Source organism: Watersipora subatra, chromosome 1 (genome assembly GCF_963576615.1).
Source record: "Watersipora subatra chromosome 1, tzWatSuba1.1, whole genome shotgun sequence".
Taxonomy (NCBI): Eukaryota; Metazoa; Bryozoa; class Gymnolaemata; order Cheilostomatida; family Watersiporidae; genus Watersipora; species Watersipora subatra.
Window position 1 is genome coordinate 18661665 of NC_088708.1, and position 19434 is coordinate 18681098.

Genomic DNA, 19434 nt, shown 5'->3' on the forward strand with positions numbered 1-19434 from the left:
TCATTTAAGTGTGTGTAGCCCGGAGAACAATAGTAGAAACATGACAGAGACATTGGGTGACATCGCTATTGTTTATCAGATATGGGAGTGATGTTTTTGCAATGATCCCATTAAGTGGGTACAAAGGTCCAATATACTGGTATCACAAATCTAATTGTTGGAAACGACCTGTTTCCTAGCTGCCATTTAATAATTCAATTAGTGGATGGTATTTCCAGAATATCCCCTTCTAATATCTGCGTAATCCATCAGTGTGATGACAATTCTCCAGTCACTGTCAAGTCTAGTGCTATTTTTAAGCGTGCCTGGCAGAATTTATGAACAACAAGTCAAGCTAACAAGAATGAAAGTAGATTAATCAAACACCCAGGCGGTTCTCAAGCCATTTGCAACAACCTTCATTATATTTGTGAATACCCAGGATTGTACTAAAGCTGTGGTGTATAAAAAGGGATAACCGCATATTCAGTGTTTTTAAAATATCACAATCTCAATTCTACCACAATAATCAAATATGAAGCAGCTTCAGTTGTTCTATAAAAATAACTAGCGAAATAAAATATCAAGCAAGCGGTATAAAAATATCAGACAAATATCTATAACAAATAGAAAATAATGATAATGACAGAGATAATGACTAAAGCAAGTAAAAGTATAAACCGGTATCTATTTCTGAGAGACCTAATGTTTCTGTCAATATAAAGTCGTACTGTTTAGTACCACCAACTAGTATCTGTGATGGGCACCTGCGACTAGTTGGCGTTAGCCATTGTGTGACTTGTGCCACTAACTAGTATCTGTCATGGGTACCTGCCACTAGTTAGCAATAGCCATTGGTGACTTGTGCCGCTAACTATTATCTGTCATGGGTACCTGCCACTAGTTGGCGTTAGCCATTGCATGATTTTATAAAAGCTAACTACACAAATTTTTGCAGTTTGTGAGATATGATAGTGAAAGTTCTGAAATCTAGTCATAAGTCTCCACATATGAGATTAGACACGAATGGGTTGTGTAGATATAGAGATAAAAGGAGATACATGTATAGAGGACTAGTGCTTGTTGCTGCACAGGTGGCATATAGGCCACCAGTAGAAGTACGGGCCCATAAATGAGCAATAGAGTTTTGGCATCAATACAAGCTATGGCAAAAAACAGCGTCACACACTAGTCATTGTCCTAACACTAAGATAAATTGGCATATACTGCGCCAATAAGCACACGTGATATACTGTTCACACAATACTAATCAGGCTGCTCATCACTCAAAACATCTGAGCATTGCAGAGATATCTTCTATAACAGAGCCCCCATGATCTTGTCAAAGAGACCAATAGGTGGAACATTTTTAAGTAGATCAACCGATCTCATGCGAGATCGTCAGTGCAATCGCTAGGCAATTACACATTTCGTATCCCAACCTACTGCATACCCTCAACCTTGGCACCTGTAGCCTCAGGTTCACTACATTGAGCTCGATGAGCTGCAAGTCTGTACTCTGGATCATTGGCAATACAATAGTTTTCCACATACCACACAGTGTTGTGCCTGCAATTCAAACAGTTTGCACATTCCATTGGATGTTCTATACCATATGCCATACAGAGGACTGCTCGAATACAAATAGCTCACATGACTGTCATTGTTCTGCATACCATACAAACAGTATCATTTTATAACCAGTTTTTCTGATTGATCATAACCTAAAATTCTGATTGTAATACTGTAAAAGAATTGCAATAGAACGATACTGTAATTGTAAAACATTGAATCACTGATCATGAATTTCATACACATTACGTAGTCGATATTTCAATGTTTCATTCATACAAATAAAAAGACAAAACACTAAATATCATACTATTTTATTGCTATTGTATTGAGACTTACTTGAAACACTTCTTGAGAATCTGATGTATGGTTTTTTTCGCTTTTATCTCGGCTGACATGGAAACAAAGAATGAGATGAAGAATGTAATGCCACAGCATATAGTAATCACCTCCTCCTTCGTCAGTGGGGCATCAGTTGGAACAGACCTCTGAAGCATAGTGGAGTTGTGTTATCATACATACCTACATCTATGATCTCTGGGTCCAACCCTTTGAGTAAATGCCTGAACAAATGCAGGGGGCTGTATATTTGTTAACTGTTAACCGACCACTTGTTTAAGATTGCAGAAATAGTATCGGCAGCATTCACTGTACAAAGTTGTAAGCATTTGGAACTTTATATTAAAAAACCCTTTCATGTTTGTCAGAAAACTAAGATTGAAGCTAGCACCCTTCTTGATCATTTTTTATCAAATCTTACTCATTCAAGCAATCGTCAGTCAAGTATTGCATGTAATTTGAACTGCTCAATATATTCAGTCTATACCAGGGGTTTCCAACCAGGGCGGAATTCCCCCTGGGGGAATTTTGAATATACAAGGAAGAAAAAGAGGTGTCTGATTTGTTAAATTTTTAATTTATGTCCTGCAGTGCCGCGTGAGTTTGGGTCTCATGATTTAACATTTTGGTTTTATCTATAACACTAGTTGCTAATGATGAGCTACTAGTTAGAACCCAGATATATAGAAACACTTCCATCCAGATTTTGATTGGATAGTAAGTTAACCTAGTCATAAACCAATTCATCGCCATGCCGAAAGTCATGTATTATTGCTGTGTATTGTATGCATGCTGTATAAAAATTAATAATATGTTGTTAAATGTTTAGATATGTACAATAAAATGGGATTATAATTTGTATCAGTTGTTTTTAGTTTTGTGAGTTAAAAGTGTGGGGGGAATCAAATTTATGAAAAGGCATAAGGGGGAGCTGAATGAAAAAGGTTGGGAACCCCTGGTCTAGACCTTCAATCGATGCAGTCCTGAGTGCAGGACTTGCCACAAAAAACTGGTGCTATTCTTATATTTGCCTGGGTTCTTAGTATTATAGAACACCAGTCCATAAAACTTTACATGCATTAAAACAAGAAGTACAGGAAAGGTTTTAGTGTCAAATTCAAAATTCCAGCTTCAGTGAGATTATCAAAATTTTAAGCAGTTAAGATCGGAACCTGACACAACCAGTTTCAATGCACGGAAACTGTGTACAATGACACTTAGCTCCACACGTCTCTGGCTGGTTTGGCTGCCCAACCGCTAAAGCAAGGCTATAAACTGCTCAGCATATATACAGAAACAGTAGGTTAACACTATTGAAGTTTACAGAACAATAACAAAGGTGACCCGTGAAGTTAGTGTTAGCAGATATTGAAAATATAAACGTTCAGGTGCGACAATTACTGTTATTACACGAAACACCTGAGGGCACCCTAGATTGAAAAACTCTTAGGAGCGCTCCAAATAAGAGAGTTTTTTTCTGAGGCACTTCACAGACGAGCCGGCGACTGAATCCCCCGAGCAGGGTGTCCCAAATGCGAAAGGAAGTGAAGGGCTTCACTGCTCTGTAGTTTATACAGCAGTGTTTGCTATTAACGCACGAGTATCCCCTTTTTGCTATGGGAAAGTATGTTTAACTACGAATCAAACTATTTGGCACTGTCATACACTTCACTTAAGTAAAACATATCACCAATGGCTATTGTGTTTACAATATTCTACTGACATACACTTCAGTAAAACATATCATCAATGGCTATTGTGTTTACAATATTCTACTGTCATACACTTCAGTAAAACATATCATCAATGGCTATTGTGTTTACAATATTCTACTGACATACACCTCAGTAAAACATATAATCAATGGCTATTGTGTTTACAATATTCTACTGACATACACCTCAGTAAAACATATCACCAATAGCTATTGTGTTTACAATATTCAACTGACATACACTTCAGTAAAACATATAATCAATGGCTATTGTGTATACACTATTCTACTGACATAATTTTGTAATAAACATCATGAAACTTTGGGTAAACCGACTCATATAACTTTTTTTAAAATTTTTCCTATGATACTCATGCAGTGCTCAGCATTAATTGTACTGCTATACATAGAACAAAGGTTTTAATCAGTAAATAGACTCACCATGTATCGATAAACAAAGTACACAACTCACTGAAGTACACAACTCACTGAAGATCCACCCATCTAACCACAAATTCACTATTTCCTCTTTAGAATATATAAACAACACTCAACATAATTCTCACTGTTAAACTAGGTACAAAATGTTAGAAACCTCAAACTGTTTGAGACTTGTACAAAGCACAGAAAATTTTGAAAATTAGAATAAAAAAGAATAACCGGTAAAAAAATCTATAGTCACCAAATAGTTATCGAAAGGTGAGAAGAATACGGAGAAAAAAGGTCTGAACCAAACAAAAGGGCTGGATGTGTACATAAAGATCTAATATAAAAATAAAAGTATATATATGCAGCCTATATATACTGTATAGAGGTCTATGCTAAATTAAAGATCACATAGTCTAAAGTGCACTAGCGCCCGTATCTTTATCTGTCTCATGCAACGCCAAGGCTACAGTAGACCGATAGGCCCTTCCATTTACTCAATTTTAATTGAAGGTCGTGTGACGATAAAATATTTTTATCTGACGACCAAACACGAGCGAAGCGATTGTTTGGGAGCTTTATGATAAATGCATATGCGCACACAACTCCCGAAAAATTATCCGTCAACAGCCGTGACCAAACCCTTGTACTGAAATCCCATCAAAAAATTTAACCATTTTTGTGTAGTCATTTAAGTATAATAATGATACACAACACATATAAACATATTTAAATGTGTTACCAAGTCTTTGAAAAGTTGACGCAATATCCTAAAACTAACCCATCTGATCGGATTATACATAAATAGACAGATTAATTTGGCCTAAAATTGCAATAAAAACTTGACAAGCCTTTTTTTAATCAAAATTAAGACGGGCCAACGAAACGCTGATAAGGCCGTGCGACAGAGAGTAGAACTATTAAGTCGTGCGCATTTCACGAAAAAAACATGCACAATTTACCAGTCTATGGCATTGTCCAATTGCTGAAGGTTTCTGTAATTAACGTAGAAGTACTGAAAAGTAATCGTTTCTTTTTTGCCGATTCTACCGGACTCTGACATTTTGGACACTTATGAGTACTTTGGTATTCCAACTGATGTCCAAAGCAGTGAAATTAAGGAAAATGATATTTTTCTAACGATTCTTATAAGTTTATTACAACATTTAATTGTAAGAATAATTATTCGATTTTATAAGATTATTATAAGATTTAGTTATAAGAATAATCATTCGAATTTACAAGATCGAAGTATACAGTGACCGATGGTGTGCAATATGTTACTGTTATTATTTTTCTAAAGATTTTGTTGATGATACTGCGGCTGTGCCCAATATCGCGGTACTGCCAAGCCATTTTTAATATCTGCAAAATTAAGTAATAGACCTACATTTTCTTATAGATATACATCTATTTCTATGACAACCAGATAAAATCAGGTTAGATTTTTAAATTCAGCATAATTTTTTAGATATAAATACAGAAATCTAGATAAATATCACAACTTCTTGATATTGGTTGCTATGACCAATGATATACAGCCCCCCCAGCCTGTGTATATTACACAGCAGCTTGCCATTTTACTTTTAATATTGCATTTCTCCTATTGCAGAAAAGAGATATAAACATATAATCTTTTCCTTTCATTATTGCTGTTTGTTGTACATAATAACACCCAGTACATTACAGCTACCATTGCAGCTATCATTGCAGTTCTCCCATTGCACTGCAGTTCCATTTGACTGCTAATATTGCATTTCTCAACCGGCAGTACCCTTTCTTTTTCCATTATCACTTTGGTCGTGGGCTGTATGACAGGGGAATTTCTAGTTGATTATTACTTTATTTATTCAGGTTGTTATATATAAAGAAGCTTTTGCGCATTTCATTTTTATGTAGTATTATGTAATGTGTTTTAATACTAGATGTAATCACTTGAAGTATTTATTGCTGTTTTAAGCTATGGAACAAAATAACTGAATTATCATAAGAGCTTTTGCTCCAAGATATATGTACAATGACCTTGACATACGAAGCAAATATCAAAAAGGATTAACATCATACGACGATGTTTGACTGTATTGGTATGTATTTCAGCCAGCAACAGAGACATGTAAGTCTTGCTCCAAATATTGTAAGGTAACACAACTCTCCCCTCATTCATAGAGCCGCTACTGCTCATCTTGCTACAATAACTGCTGAGAGAAGTATTTCATCCCATACATACTGGTGGCTCACAGCCTCCAATAATAAATCGCTGCACTGCTAACGGTATAACGCAACACTAAACGAGATAATGAGCTGCCAGGGCAGCCTGTGAGGAATGCTGCTCCCTGCATGTTGGTCATTTGCTATGCAGAATGCTAAGTGAAAGCTATGCAAAATAATACTAGGTAAAGAAAACCAGCCAGTAACAGGCATTTTTTTCTACGATGAAAGCAAAAGTCCTTATGACGGATGATATAGCAACAAACAAGCAAGCAGCTCGCAATAAAATCAATCATTTACCAATATTCTTGAAAAATAATTTGCGAGGGAAATTGATGGAACTGCAAAAAAGGAAGCGGAGCAGAAGGCACTCACCGGCTGCTCATTGTCAGTGATGAAGCAAAGGACTGTAGCTACAGCACATGTTATCATCACAACCAAACTGACTGCAAAGACCAGGTGCAATATTCTGTCCCTGAGTGCAACTTTTGGCCATTTCCAGTCTCGGTACTAAAAATCAAATACTTTGCAATCAGCCCACATTGATATATATTCCTAAACAAAGAATAATAGATATAACTTTTCAAATGCATAGTAATGGCGGAGATATTTCCTGTAAATTATATATACAAGTCTGGTATTCCTTTGCAGGGGTCAAGCGTCTAAGAAGGAAACTTTCCATGCAATTATATGGAATGAGCTAGTTTCTTTTTTCGATGTTTTCAATGAAGATATAAAATTATTACCTTAACAAACTTGTGTTTTCTGTAGATGTATCCGCAAAGCTCACAAAATGAAGCTCGTCCAATCCTTCTATGCTTCCTATTAGAGATATCAATCCACTTCTGTAACAAGTTACTCCTCAATGACACTAGTTATAAAAAAAATAAAATAAAACAATAAACGAAATATGTTGACAATTTGTTTTGCAGATATTGCGCATAGATTCTTTTAGCTGAGATGTCTTAGTGTCCACCTAATCTCTTGACTTTCGCAACTACCTATTCAAATTAATGGAATCATGTGGACAATAAACTTACATATAACATTTAAACTGTTTTTTTATTAGTGTTTAATATTACATAATACTAAGTGACCGAGATTTGTAATATATTATAAATTAATAGCTTAAAACAAATGATAGAACATCTCTAATACCAAAACTAAGGCTATCACTGCACTTACTAGCAAACAGCTTGCATGGATGTGCTTGAGGCTGCCATCACATCTGCAGGGAGTTATGAGGGGAAGATCAGTTTCTGCAGGACACTGACAGATGCGACACAACGGTGTCAAAGAAGAAAGAGTAGAAGAGAATGGAGTAAGTTCATAATTTACTGAAACGTTATTAAATGTAAAAGTAGGCAAGTTGTGGCCGGCAGCCATTGACTGCTGACTGCTAAAGAGATACAAGGCTTCTCGTCGTTGATTCATCTCATCCACAGATACCATGCTAGCATTATCTGATAGAATATAGCCCGCAGTAATTGGTGCTGGTTGTAGTGAAATTCTGTCTTCTATTCGTGCAGATGGTACTAGTAAAGCAGACTGCAACTGATTATCATCAGCAACCTTCTCTTCAAGGTTGGTCTGGGTAAGAGTATTGTCATTCTGATTGTTGCCCGTGGGCATTGTGAGTATAGTCTGCTTTTCTTCCATTGTCGATTCACTTGCCATTAGTCATTATTCTGTCACACTGTAAGACATGGCAACTTGACATGTAATTGTAGACTTTGGTATTTTCGGTCTAATGCTGAGGACCATTAAAACTAAAAACTGATACAAAACATATTTAGCATAAGAGTCAATTTTTAGTAAAAATCACTAGCTGAGCTAAGTGTTCAACTGTGGTAATACCCAATAATTAGTGCCAATATATCAACTAAATAAATAAACTATACTTACAAAGTTACAAATGTCAAGATGCAGCTGAATTGAAACCGTAGACGATCGAAATAACTACCGTGCTTCTTCTAGTGTAGTCCTAATAAGTTGTTAGAGTAAAGCATAGCAATATTAAAAGATAAGTGGTGACGCTTTGCAATAATAAATCCACCACAACCGATCTGGTAACGGCATTCCAGTCATCTCGTTATCTACAACCGGTCACGGCCAGTTACTGCTGTCGGATAGAATGTTTTGATTTTGCAATGAAGTGTTATAATCGATATATTACCACTACTTGTAGGACGCATTAGTAGTCATTGTTGCAGTAGTATCTTCGCTAGCCATAAATAATATACTATATTAGTGTTATTTTCCGATGTTATTAGCGTTGAAGAAGTCCTCGCAACTGAGTATAAAACGAAAAAAAGCGCGGATATGACATCGCTTTGAACTTATAAAATACATATCTACTGTAGAAAGTCTAGCAGTGAACTAACTAGAGACTGGCAGAACACAAGCAATATTAAAGCACATTCAATTACCGTTAGAAAACGCCCAATTGCTGCTGGGTGGAAGTGCTGCAAGACAAGAAAGAAGCCACTGGTAAAAGCTAGTTTCCATCCGAAAATTCGTACGGCGCGTTGTAGGCAGAGAAAAAATCCGTTCCCACCAGAAAAGTTTTGCAGCAGGTCCGCTTGATTCTTTCTCACACCCATCTTGCGTGTATTTGTTTGAGAAAGTAATCAATTTGATGGCAAGGTACCTCATGAGCTTCTAATGCAAAAGCTTTCTACTATACAATGTATTAACAGTTATTGGATACATTATACGTTATTGGATACATGACTTCTTGTCTGAGCGAAATCAATATGTGGTGCTCAATGGAGTTAAATCTTCTGTTCTGCCTGTGACCTCAGAAGTACCACAAGAATCTGTATTAGGGCCTACGCTCTTCTTAGTGTACAGCAATGACCTCCCAGTTCGCATAGACTGCTCAGTAAGTCTATTTAAGTCTATATAAGTCTACGACTTTTAGGATACTTAGTGAAGAGGATAAGCATTCAACACTGAACAGTTCATACGACCAACTTATTAACCAATCCGAGATTCACATTCAAACTCGAACAAACAGTAAAGGACTACCATCATACATACATGCCACTAAAAGTGAATACTTTAACAGCTTTCTACCTAGAACCATAAGAGACATTAAAAATCCTACTAATAACCACTCAGCTAAAACATTGTAAACTTATATAGCAAGTTAAGCTTGCACTACTGACTAGCGTTAAACTCAATTACTCGAAAATTGAAAACCACTGAAACAATAAATTAAATAATATGGGGCACACCACTTCCACAGTAAGTGGTCTAGTGTGAAGACAACTACGAGGTAATAAATAACCATGATCTATTTAGAGTAGTGCATCATCTTCCTTTTGCTACAACCCCAAACTGAGGCGAGTAGTTGCTGAGTAGAGTCTTGTTGTAAATTGATGAAACAACCCCAACAACCTGTGCATCGCTAGCCTGTATGTAAACCCCTGTTTGGCTTGTATACAGGCTAGTACATCCCAGAAAAAGAACACAAAGTTCAGCAACAATTGTTATCGGGCTTGTTTCCTCTGGGTGTTCTTGTGTTGTGTAGTTAATGCAAGGAATTCCCTTATACGATGACACCTACACAACACCAATGATTGATTATTCCTGCACTCCTGACTATGTTATGAGTGTATGTTCAATTATTTCTGTGGTGTATTAATCTTACTGAGATGGTCAAGTGTTACTGGCTTAGTCTGTGAGGCTTAGTCTAGATTTCAATGCAACCTTAGCTATGTCAGTACCGAGATAGTGTTTGGTATCAAAGATTTATTTTATTCTTAAAACCAACACCTTAATTACACAAATAACGAAATTCTGGAATGAATAGAATAATAACAATAGTATAGTATAAGCTAAGTAATAAGTATACCATTACAGTAAACAGCTGCTATGCGCTTAAGCTAGACTCGTACATCTACGAGGCGGCGAATGCAAAAGAGGATGAACAATTGTAACTGTCCTCTTTTATAGATGTCTCTATTAGCCTGTGAGCATATGTCTGGGTATTCAGGCTGATATCTAGATGTAATTGGGGGGTTGATATGTGATTGGACACTGTCTCTGAGTACGTCATTTGTTAGGTGCGGGTCGAATAGAAGATGATGCATTGATGGGATGTTTCGCCTCCGCCAAGATGGTTGGCGCTTGTGTACGTCAAGGGAAATGTATCGGATTAGGAAGGGGATTATAAGTTCTTGTTATTATCATCATGTAGGGCAGTATCTGATACATGTAAATGTCTCCAGTCACCTCTGGCTGGTTCTAGCTGTCAATTGATGTCTTTTTTTCATAGATTATTACTTCCACATGGAGGTTCTAATCTGTTGGTAGATAAGTATATGATGATTATCTTTTCCCTATGGTACCAATTGTTCTGTTTGTTGAATATTGCATACATCTCTGGTCATCTCAGGGTTGTATCCTGTTGACATCTGGATTCATTCGTATCTCCATATAACACTTGTTTATTAGGCCTATTTATTACAAGAATTATTTTATTACGAAATATTTGCGTTAATATCCCAAACCCCACCCCTTTATCTCCTTGTTAATGTTGTCATTTAATGTGTGAGAGGTTGAGTGTGATGGAAAACTGTTGATTGTGGCTGCCTAGATTTATTAAGACGGAAGGTTAGCTTAAATCTCAGTCAATCCATAATTAGAACAGGTCTAGCCAAAAGCAAGGAATAATGTTATTCCTAGTTAAAAGTGAGTACAGTGTACCATATTTATACCCTGCACATCATTACCAGTTTCTTTGAAACAATTGCAGCTGTACCTTGTGCCTTTTTTCTTGTCAGCATCACCCTTTAGAACAAGATGGCATGGGTCAGTAGATATGCAGAAGGACTAGATGTTTCTTAGTAGCAGTCTTCCTATTCCTAAAATCCTGTTACAGTACTCATGTTGTTTGTTTGCAGCTTATAGACGGTGGCTACTTCATTACGATGTATACTGTATGTGCATTCGGCAATTTAGGTGATCTCCAAACATACATAAAAGAGTATGAGCTGAGACACACGGTAAAATATGTAGTCAAGCAGCAAGACATTAGCAAGCTTTACTGTTCCACTCAATGCTGGTACGCTCTAAAACTGAGGTTACTTGCAAGTTTGAACATGTATACGCAGTGACGGTTACACACACGCACACACACACACACATATATATATACAGTGTATATATATATATATATATATACAGTATATATAATGTTCAATCAGGCCTACTCGAGCTAGCATTGTGTCTTGAGTTACAGATTTTATTGCATGTGTAGCAAGCGTGATTGATCAGCCTTCTGTTTTTATTTGGTGATATTACACTAGGTTTTTCAATTTAGGTACTAATAGCGTACAAATCATTGAACCCTTAAAAGATGACGCAAATTATAGATATATATATATATATAAACCAACTTTGCTTCTGTTTGGGGTGCTCTAATTTTTTGTTTAATTAATCTTCAGTGCAGAAAGTTTTGCAAAGAAGTTAAGGCGTTTCATCGGAAAGAACTCAAGTACGATTGTTAGTTTGAAGATAATGTTTAGCAAACATGGCCAAAATATCAACAGAAGGAAGAAATAGCCATGCAAAGACAAAGTGCAAGTGAGTGACATAGCGGTATCTTTGTGTATAAGGGGATGACGTACTGCACTCATGATAGATGTCAATAAAAATGCTACTTTTCTACATTTATCAGACTAGTCTGTTATTTTTGCCAAAATTATAATATGCATTTTGTTAATATAGAAAATGAATTGCTACTTTTTGTTGTTTCAGAATTATCTTGGTATCTGCTTCACTCAGCAAATTCATGCTTCGTTGTGTCATATGAAATATCTATTTAACTGTGCTGTAGATAGAGATTAATTCTGATCATCCATCAGTGAGAAAACGGCGAACCCTGGTTCAGGGCACGATAAAGATGGATTGCCCTGCCAGATTGACAATAAAAAGAATAGTCAAAATTGTGCTCCTCAAAAGTTACAGATGAGATATTGTGGTCCACGAGCCAAACAACAGGTTGAGTGAGCACTATGGACCTATGATATCATTATCAACAACTACATCTTCTTACTCTACAGTATCTATAAATGTGTTGGTTTTTGTTTGCACATATGCGAAATCAATTACATTGAAATAAAATATGCATGTTAGGCCAGCATAACTGACACAAGGTCTGTGTTATATTCACACTGTCTTAGATATAAAGAGGAAGGGCTCATTCACTACCTCACTCATAGAAAAGCTCAAAAGAAATTAAATACCAATAAATCTATAAACAACTATTGGTGTATCTCTCAACATATGTACACTAGAAAAACATTGAAAATATTAAACATACTACGCTGATGGCTTCTGGTACTAATCGACCATGATGGAAACAGAAAAAAGCGCCTCCCTTCTCATACAAATGAAATATTACAAAATATAAACAGAAGTAATACTTGTTGATACAAGCAGATTTAAAACTTCATGACCATATAGAACAAGTTTATACATATATATATATATATATATATATATAGACAATTGTTTTTCAGTTGTTTTCATTTTCTTTCCTAATTTGTTTCAACTACACAAAACACTACTTATGATATGAAGTTTGAAAGTTAGCATGGTAAATGTTGTTATATGTTAAATACAAATCAATTTTCTGTCCAAAGGCTTTTTTATTACCCAGGCAACGCCGGGTAGTACAGCTAGTCTTTATACATATGCCATAATGTAAATCTTGCATCATGTATGTAAATAATCTAACCTAAAGAATCACACCTACATTGCCATTCATGATCCACAGCACTAATTGTTAAGATTGAGCAAGGTGTGCTAGAGTCATTTGTTCTGTTGCTGCCCTACTGGCCGTCTGTGGTTTGCATTGGAGTCTGAGGTCACTGCACTTCCTGAGAGTTAGGTGTGCTGCACTGATTGCCTGACGCCTGCCGGCCAATCACGATGGGTTTGGGTAACAAGCAACTTGGGTGGTTTTTTTTTTGGATGGGAAATAGTTGAACTTAGCAAGCCAAACAAACAGATAGCGTACAAGTTACTGATACACGGAATCAAATCTAAATAGGATTATCAGAGAACAGGTTAGCTTCTCTTTTATACATTATTATTGTTTTGCTATTTGTTCATTAATATTATGCTATTGCCATATAGTAATTTGATATATAATTTCAAGTTTATTATGCCATATTATATCGTGTACTATCCTGTATTTTTAACCTTACAGGTTTCACGGTTTTATAAAATAAAGAACAAAATCAGTGAAATCAATCCTCACACGTAATCCCTCTAACAGAAGTTTTTGAGTTTGACGAAAACTCTACAGTGAAACCCCGTCCTCAACACAGAAAAGTGGGGATATGAAGAAACAGCTGCTCTGCTAGCAGGCCTAAAGAGCTAAACGCGAGATTAACCAACTGTCTAACCCGCCACAGTGTATAGGAAAAATACACAAGAGCTAAACACGAGATAAACCAACTGCCTAACCAGCCACAGTGTATAGGAAAAATACACCAAAGCTAAACAAAAGTTCAACTAATTGGAACGTAAAAGAAAGGACACAGTTAAGCTAAACAAAGTCAATCTGCCACAGTGTACAAACATACACAAGAGCAGCAAACCAGAGACTCTCAAGCTAGTCAACCGGCCGCAGTGTGCAACGAAATGACACAAGAGCCAAGTAAACAGTAATCAGCCACAGTGTATGAGAAATCTACACAAGAGCTAAACAGTTGCAGCGAATAAGATAAACTGTAAATAACACCAGAACCTCTCAAGATAGTCAACCAGCCACAGTGTATAATTAAGGAGCCTACACAAGAGCTAAATGAACAATTGCGACGAGTAACAACAAACTGTATCCAGTACAACTATTCCAAGGCAGACCGATAAACTAAACAGCAATACCAGCTGTAATACCTCTAACAGTGACAATTTTCTACCAGGAGAAATAGGAAAGGTAAACAGCCCACATCAAAGACCGGTAAGATCTGACTAAACCACACAATCTAATAATAGCAACGTGATAGGCCTACGTAACAAGATATACGTGATTCAACCGGCAGTAAGTGAATGACCCTTATTAGTTGTACAACATTGACAATACTTGATTAAGAAATCAGTCAACTTATTAGATTAAAAATTTAATTTGCACCTTGAATTACTGGAAATTTTTCATTTTGAATTTATTGGAAATTTTTCATTGAGAATTGTAAACCATCTATAGTTGCTTAGGACCCAGATCTATTGCCTTGGCTAACGGCATTGTGTTGGGTTGTTACCAGTGGCATGGCTAACGCTACGGAGGGTGCGGATGCGCTCAGTGGGGACGACGGTGCAGTTGGGTCAGATGCATCGCGGGATTCAGGAGGTAGTGGGGAGGACTTAGCCTTTAGTACACCTTGTGAAATCTCTAGCACTCCACCTGATCACACTAATCAAACCATGCTTGTAGCTAGCGCGCCAGAACGAGGCGCACGATCAAAGCAAATACAGAAACTTTCTAATATTGGCAGAGAAAGCAAAATCTCAGAATTAAACCTCAAACTTACGAAACTAATTATGAGCCAGTACAAATACATTGATAACAGGCAACGTGAGTTAGCGGAAGGAGCTTCTTTTGACTTTTTGTGTGATGTTTATGATACCATAGAGGCTAAGATTGTGGAGGTGTGCAGTATGTATGAGTTAAACGTGCTTTGTAATACACATTCAGATTCCAATAAAATGATTGAAAAAATAAAACCCATGTATAATGATTTGGTAAACGCAGCAGAAACCTTGAAAACATCTATCGACAAGCTAATTGATGAACTAGAGGAGCAGGAAGCAGAAGAGGCTCAACAAAGAATCGAACAAGCCAACAGAGAGATCGAGGAGCAAGCCAAACTGTTGGAGGAGCTTGTCCAACAGAGACAGATGAATCCTATTCAACCACCCACGCGCAGATCAACACCACTTACACGTGCTCAGGTGAGGGAAACAGGACCTACCCAATCAGAGCAACTCAGGAATGAACCACTAAACAATGAGTCTCCACAATCAACCACTGACATAGAGCAACGGCTATCCCTTACTGCCACAAGCGACGTCGAGGAAAGAAGAACCAATATTCCACTGCACCTAGACAAGAGAGAAAAAATCACACCCTTACCAAGACATAGTTCGGTTTCCAGCGAGCCCGGATCTTTAGCTGTGGAACAACTGACTGCCAGCCTAACAGCGGCCTTTGGAGGATTCAGAAATTCGGTCGAGCCTGCAGTATTTGAGGGAAATGTATTGGAATACAACGATTGGGAAGTTGACCTAGATACTTACCTACGCGTCGAACGAATAGAGGGAAGTCACAGACTCCGACATCTAAAGAAGTTTCTTGGAGGACCAGCCAAAACATGTGTAGAAGGCCATTTTGCAACCAACACTAGCGAGGCCTACCTGGCTGCTAGAGCAACATTGAAAGAGCGCTATGGAAATGAACACAACATTGCTCGATCATTCCGAATGAAACTAACAAACTGGCCAAGAATCTCTCCAAGAGATGGACAAGGACTTGGAGATTTTCTCGGACACCTGAAAAGTGCAATGAGCTCAATCAAGACACTTCGAGTACTCGACGACTACCTGAAAAATGAAAAGATGATCGAAAAGCTACCTGAATGGCTAAAACTGAAATGGATACACCTTGTAGCTAAGGCCGAGTCTACCAAGGAACAATATCCTGACTTTCAAGAGTTTGCGCAATTTATCAATGAAGAAGCACACATAATGACATTGCCAATATCCCAATCGCTGTCAAACCACGCCAACAAACCTAAAGAGAAAACGAGCTCGACAACATCAAGCTCCCGATCATCCACAACTCAAGTTAAAGGAGCGCAACAACGAGACAGGTCTACACCACATCCAAAAGCAATTAGAAGCTTTGTTACCACAACCGAAAGCAAAAAGGGATGTATTTGCTGCGGATTCACAAACCACAGCAGCTCGGACTGCTATCGATTGCAAGAAAGGACAAAGCCTGAAAAGGAAGAATTCATTCGCAAGAATGGGTTATGTTTCAAATGCCTGGAATCTGGGCACAGATCCAGGGATTGTGATAAGAGGCTAAAATGTCTCAAGTGCCAAAAGGGACACGCAACGGCCAACCACGAAAATAATTGGAGCGACAATCACTACCAAGAAAGAAGACCCTTAGGCAACAATCAGACCAACAAACCTGAAAACAAGGCTAAAACGTCGCCCAAAGAACCTGAAAAACAGAAGACTTTGAAAACTCATAGCACAAGCAAGACACTAAACTGCCAAGCTAATGGATTGAAAAGCAGCTTAATAAACATGGCTGTGCCAGTTTACATCTCAATGGGTACAGGCAGACAAATGCTCGTTTATGCTCTCCTCGACAACATGTCGGATGCATGTTACATATCAAAAGACGTTCTTAAAATTCTTAGACGTTCTTAAACAGAAAGGAACGTGACTATTCACACCATCAACGGACCTGTCACAGAAGACATAGAGCGGTACGGCGACATAATATTGCGCGGGTATTTTACCAACAGCTACGCACACATCAGTGCTTACAAGCGTGATGGAAAATATTGCAATAAAGATCAACTACTGACAAATAAAAAGGCTAAAAAACTCGATCACCTAAAAGACATTGCCAATCAGATACCCTCATTTCTGGATATCCCAGTTGGGCTTCTGATAGGGATGGACTCCACTGAAGTGATTCAACCACTTGAAACCAGACCAGCAACAAGTTGCAAGGCTGGAAAAGCCTATGGTGTGAAGACACTGTTTGGGTGGACCATGTGCGGTGGGTCCATAAAATCAACGGAGAAAACCAAGGGCAGAGCAGCCTATAAAGCAAATATATCCAAAGAAATACAGCTACTCAGTATATTAGAACGGGACTTTCAAGAAACTAATGAAGAATCGTACGTCTCACAAGACGACATGAAATTCATAAAAACACTCGAGTCCTCAACCATCCAAAATCAAGCTGGCAATAACGTAATGCCACTGCCATTCAAATCAGAACTGCCCAAACTGCCTAACAACAGAAAGCAAGCACTGAGTTGCTTGGAGATCCTACTCCGGAAGTTTTCTACCAACCCTAAATACCAAGCAGAGTATGCGACTTTCATAGAAAATCTAATAGAGGCAGGGCATGCCGAAGAAGCACCGCCCACAACAGCAAACGGACAGGTGTGGTACATACCCCATTTTGGGGTTAGACACAAACAGAAGCAAAAATTACGGGTGGTGTTCGACGCCAGTGCCAAGTTTGGCGGAGTTTCACTGAATGATATGCTCCTATCTGGGCCAGACCACATGAATTCTCTACTCGGAATCCTCCTCAGATTTCGGAGAGAACCCATAGCAGTAACATGTGACATCGAACAGATGTTTCACAACTTTCTAGTAGCACCAGACCACAGAGACTACTTTAGATTCCTGTGGGTCGATAAGAACCTGAAGACAATAAAGGACTACAGAATGAATGTTCATTTGTTCGGCGCAACATCTTCCCCAGGCGTGGCTACCTTTGGCCTGCGCAAGCTAGCGGATGACTACAGGACACTCTCATTAACCGCGTCAAATTTTCTGAAAGACGGCTTTTATGTCGACGATGGGGTTACAAGTGTGACAACTTCAGCGGAGGCCAAAGCCCTAATTCATGAGGCAAGACAAATATGTGCATGGGGCAACATAAGACTTCACAAGTTCCTCTCAAACAACAAGGAGGTCTTAGATTCAGTGCCGGTCTCTGAGCACGGTGAATCAACAAAAACCATGAACATGTTCACAGATCAACTGCCAAATCAAAGGACTCTGGGAATGGGGTGGTGTTTAGAAAATGACACATTCTTTGATATCCCAGAATCTGCAAATAAACCGTCGACAAAAAGAGGTTTGCTCTCAACCATCGCGCAGATCTATGATCCCCTAGGCCTCATATCTCCCTTTATCTTAAAAGGGAAGCGTGTACTGCAGAAAGTAGTTTCCTCAGAACTGTCCTGGGATCAGCTTATATGCCCGGAAGACAAACAAGAATGGGACAATTGGAAAAATGACCTTACTGAGCTTGCTAGGTTAAGAATTCCGCGATGTCACAAATTAGCTGGTAATGTGATTACTACAGAAACTCATCACTTTAGTGATGCCAGCCTTACTGGGTATGGAGCTTGCTCTTACATCAGGCAACTGACTGATGGCGGCACAATCAGGTGCGATTTGATTTTAGCCAAATCTCGAGTAGCCCCTCAGAAAAGCACAACAATTCCTAGGCTTGAGCTGCAAGCAGCAGTGCTAGCCACAAGGCTGGCAAACACCCTGCGCAAGGAATTAAAGATGAAAATCGACAGAGAGATTTTCTGGACCGACTCTAAAGTCGTTCTAGGCTACATTTACAACGACGTTAAGAAGTTTCACCTGTATGTCGCTAACAGAGTGAGTGAGATCAGGTCAACTGAACCTCCACAATGGAACTACGTTCCCACGCAAATGAATCCAGCGGATGTAGCATCTCGCGGAACATCTGCGAAAGAGATCATGGAGGATAAAAGGCGGTTCAAGAGACCACAATTTCTTAGCAAGTCTAACATACCAGACTTCATCAAAGGAAATCAAGTAGAAAAGGTGATTGACGAGATGAACCCAGAAGTACGAGCCAAGGTACTAGCCACGATGGCAACAACTAACACTAGTAGTGTCGTCGAGATATTCAAACGGTACAGCAGTTGGGAAAAATTGGTGCGTAGTATAGCAATATTGAAGAGCTGTGGTAAACAAAGAAAACTGAAACTCAAAAAATTGAGTACCAGCGATTTGGAGGAAACCAAAGAATTCATAATAGCAGCTGTTCAAACAGCCCATTACCCTCTGAAGGAGAAGGAGGCGTCTTTACGAAAACTCAACCCGAAGATTGATAACATGGGTATTGTACGTGTTGGTGGGAGAGCCTCAGCTTCTACAACACTTACCTACCAACAAAAACATCCGATCATCATTCCCAAACGTTCCCATCTAGCCTACCTACTGACAAAACATTATCATGAAAAAATATCTCATCTTGGATGCAGAAGCACCCTAGCTGCAATTAGGGATGCCGGAATATGGATCGTAAACGGACCCTGACAATTCAAGAGCTTACTGGCCAATTGTGTCAGCTGTGCTTGGCTGAGAAAACAGCCTAA

The 19434-nt window shown here is 38.3% G+C and overlaps 2 protein-coding genes and 1 long non-coding RNA gene across 3 annotated transcripts; 2 read left to right on the forward strand and 1 right to left on the reverse strand.

The window, feature by feature from the left end:
- Positions 1-382: 382 nt before the first annotated feature.
- On the reverse strand, positions 383-8354 carry LOC137403377 (E3 ubiquitin-protein ligase MARCHF8-like). The gene is made up of 6 exons (XM_068089429.1): positions 8152-8354; positions 7424-7934; positions 6985-7083; positions 6614-6748; positions 1891-2039; positions 383-1548 (listed from the first exon to the last, which is right to left on the reverse strand). Exons 2-6 carry the CDS (start codon positions 7913-7915, stop codon positions 1422-1424), a joined length of 1002 nt encoding a protein of 333 aa, XP_067945530.1. The 5' UTR covers positions 7916-7934; positions 8152-8354; the 3' UTR covers positions 383-1421.
- A 1078-nt stretch (positions 8355-9432) lies between these two features.
- LOC137404366 (uncharacterized) lies at positions 9433-12450 on the forward strand. The gene is made up of 3 exons (XR_010979671.1): positions 9433-11309; positions 11692-11830; positions 12084-12450. It is a non-coding gene; the product is annotated as an uncharacterized lncRNA (long non-coding RNA).
- A 2071-nt stretch (positions 12451-14521) lies between these two features.
- Positions 14522-19375, forward strand: LOC137407809 (uncharacterized). Its single transcript, XM_068094215.1, has 2 exons — positions 14522-16394; positions 16989-19375. The coding sequence occupies exons 1-2, from the start codon at positions 14522-14524 to the stop codon at positions 19373-19375; spliced, it is 4260 nt and encodes a 1419-aa protein (XP_067950316.1).
- The last annotated feature ends 59 nt before the right edge of the window (positions 19376-19434 follow it).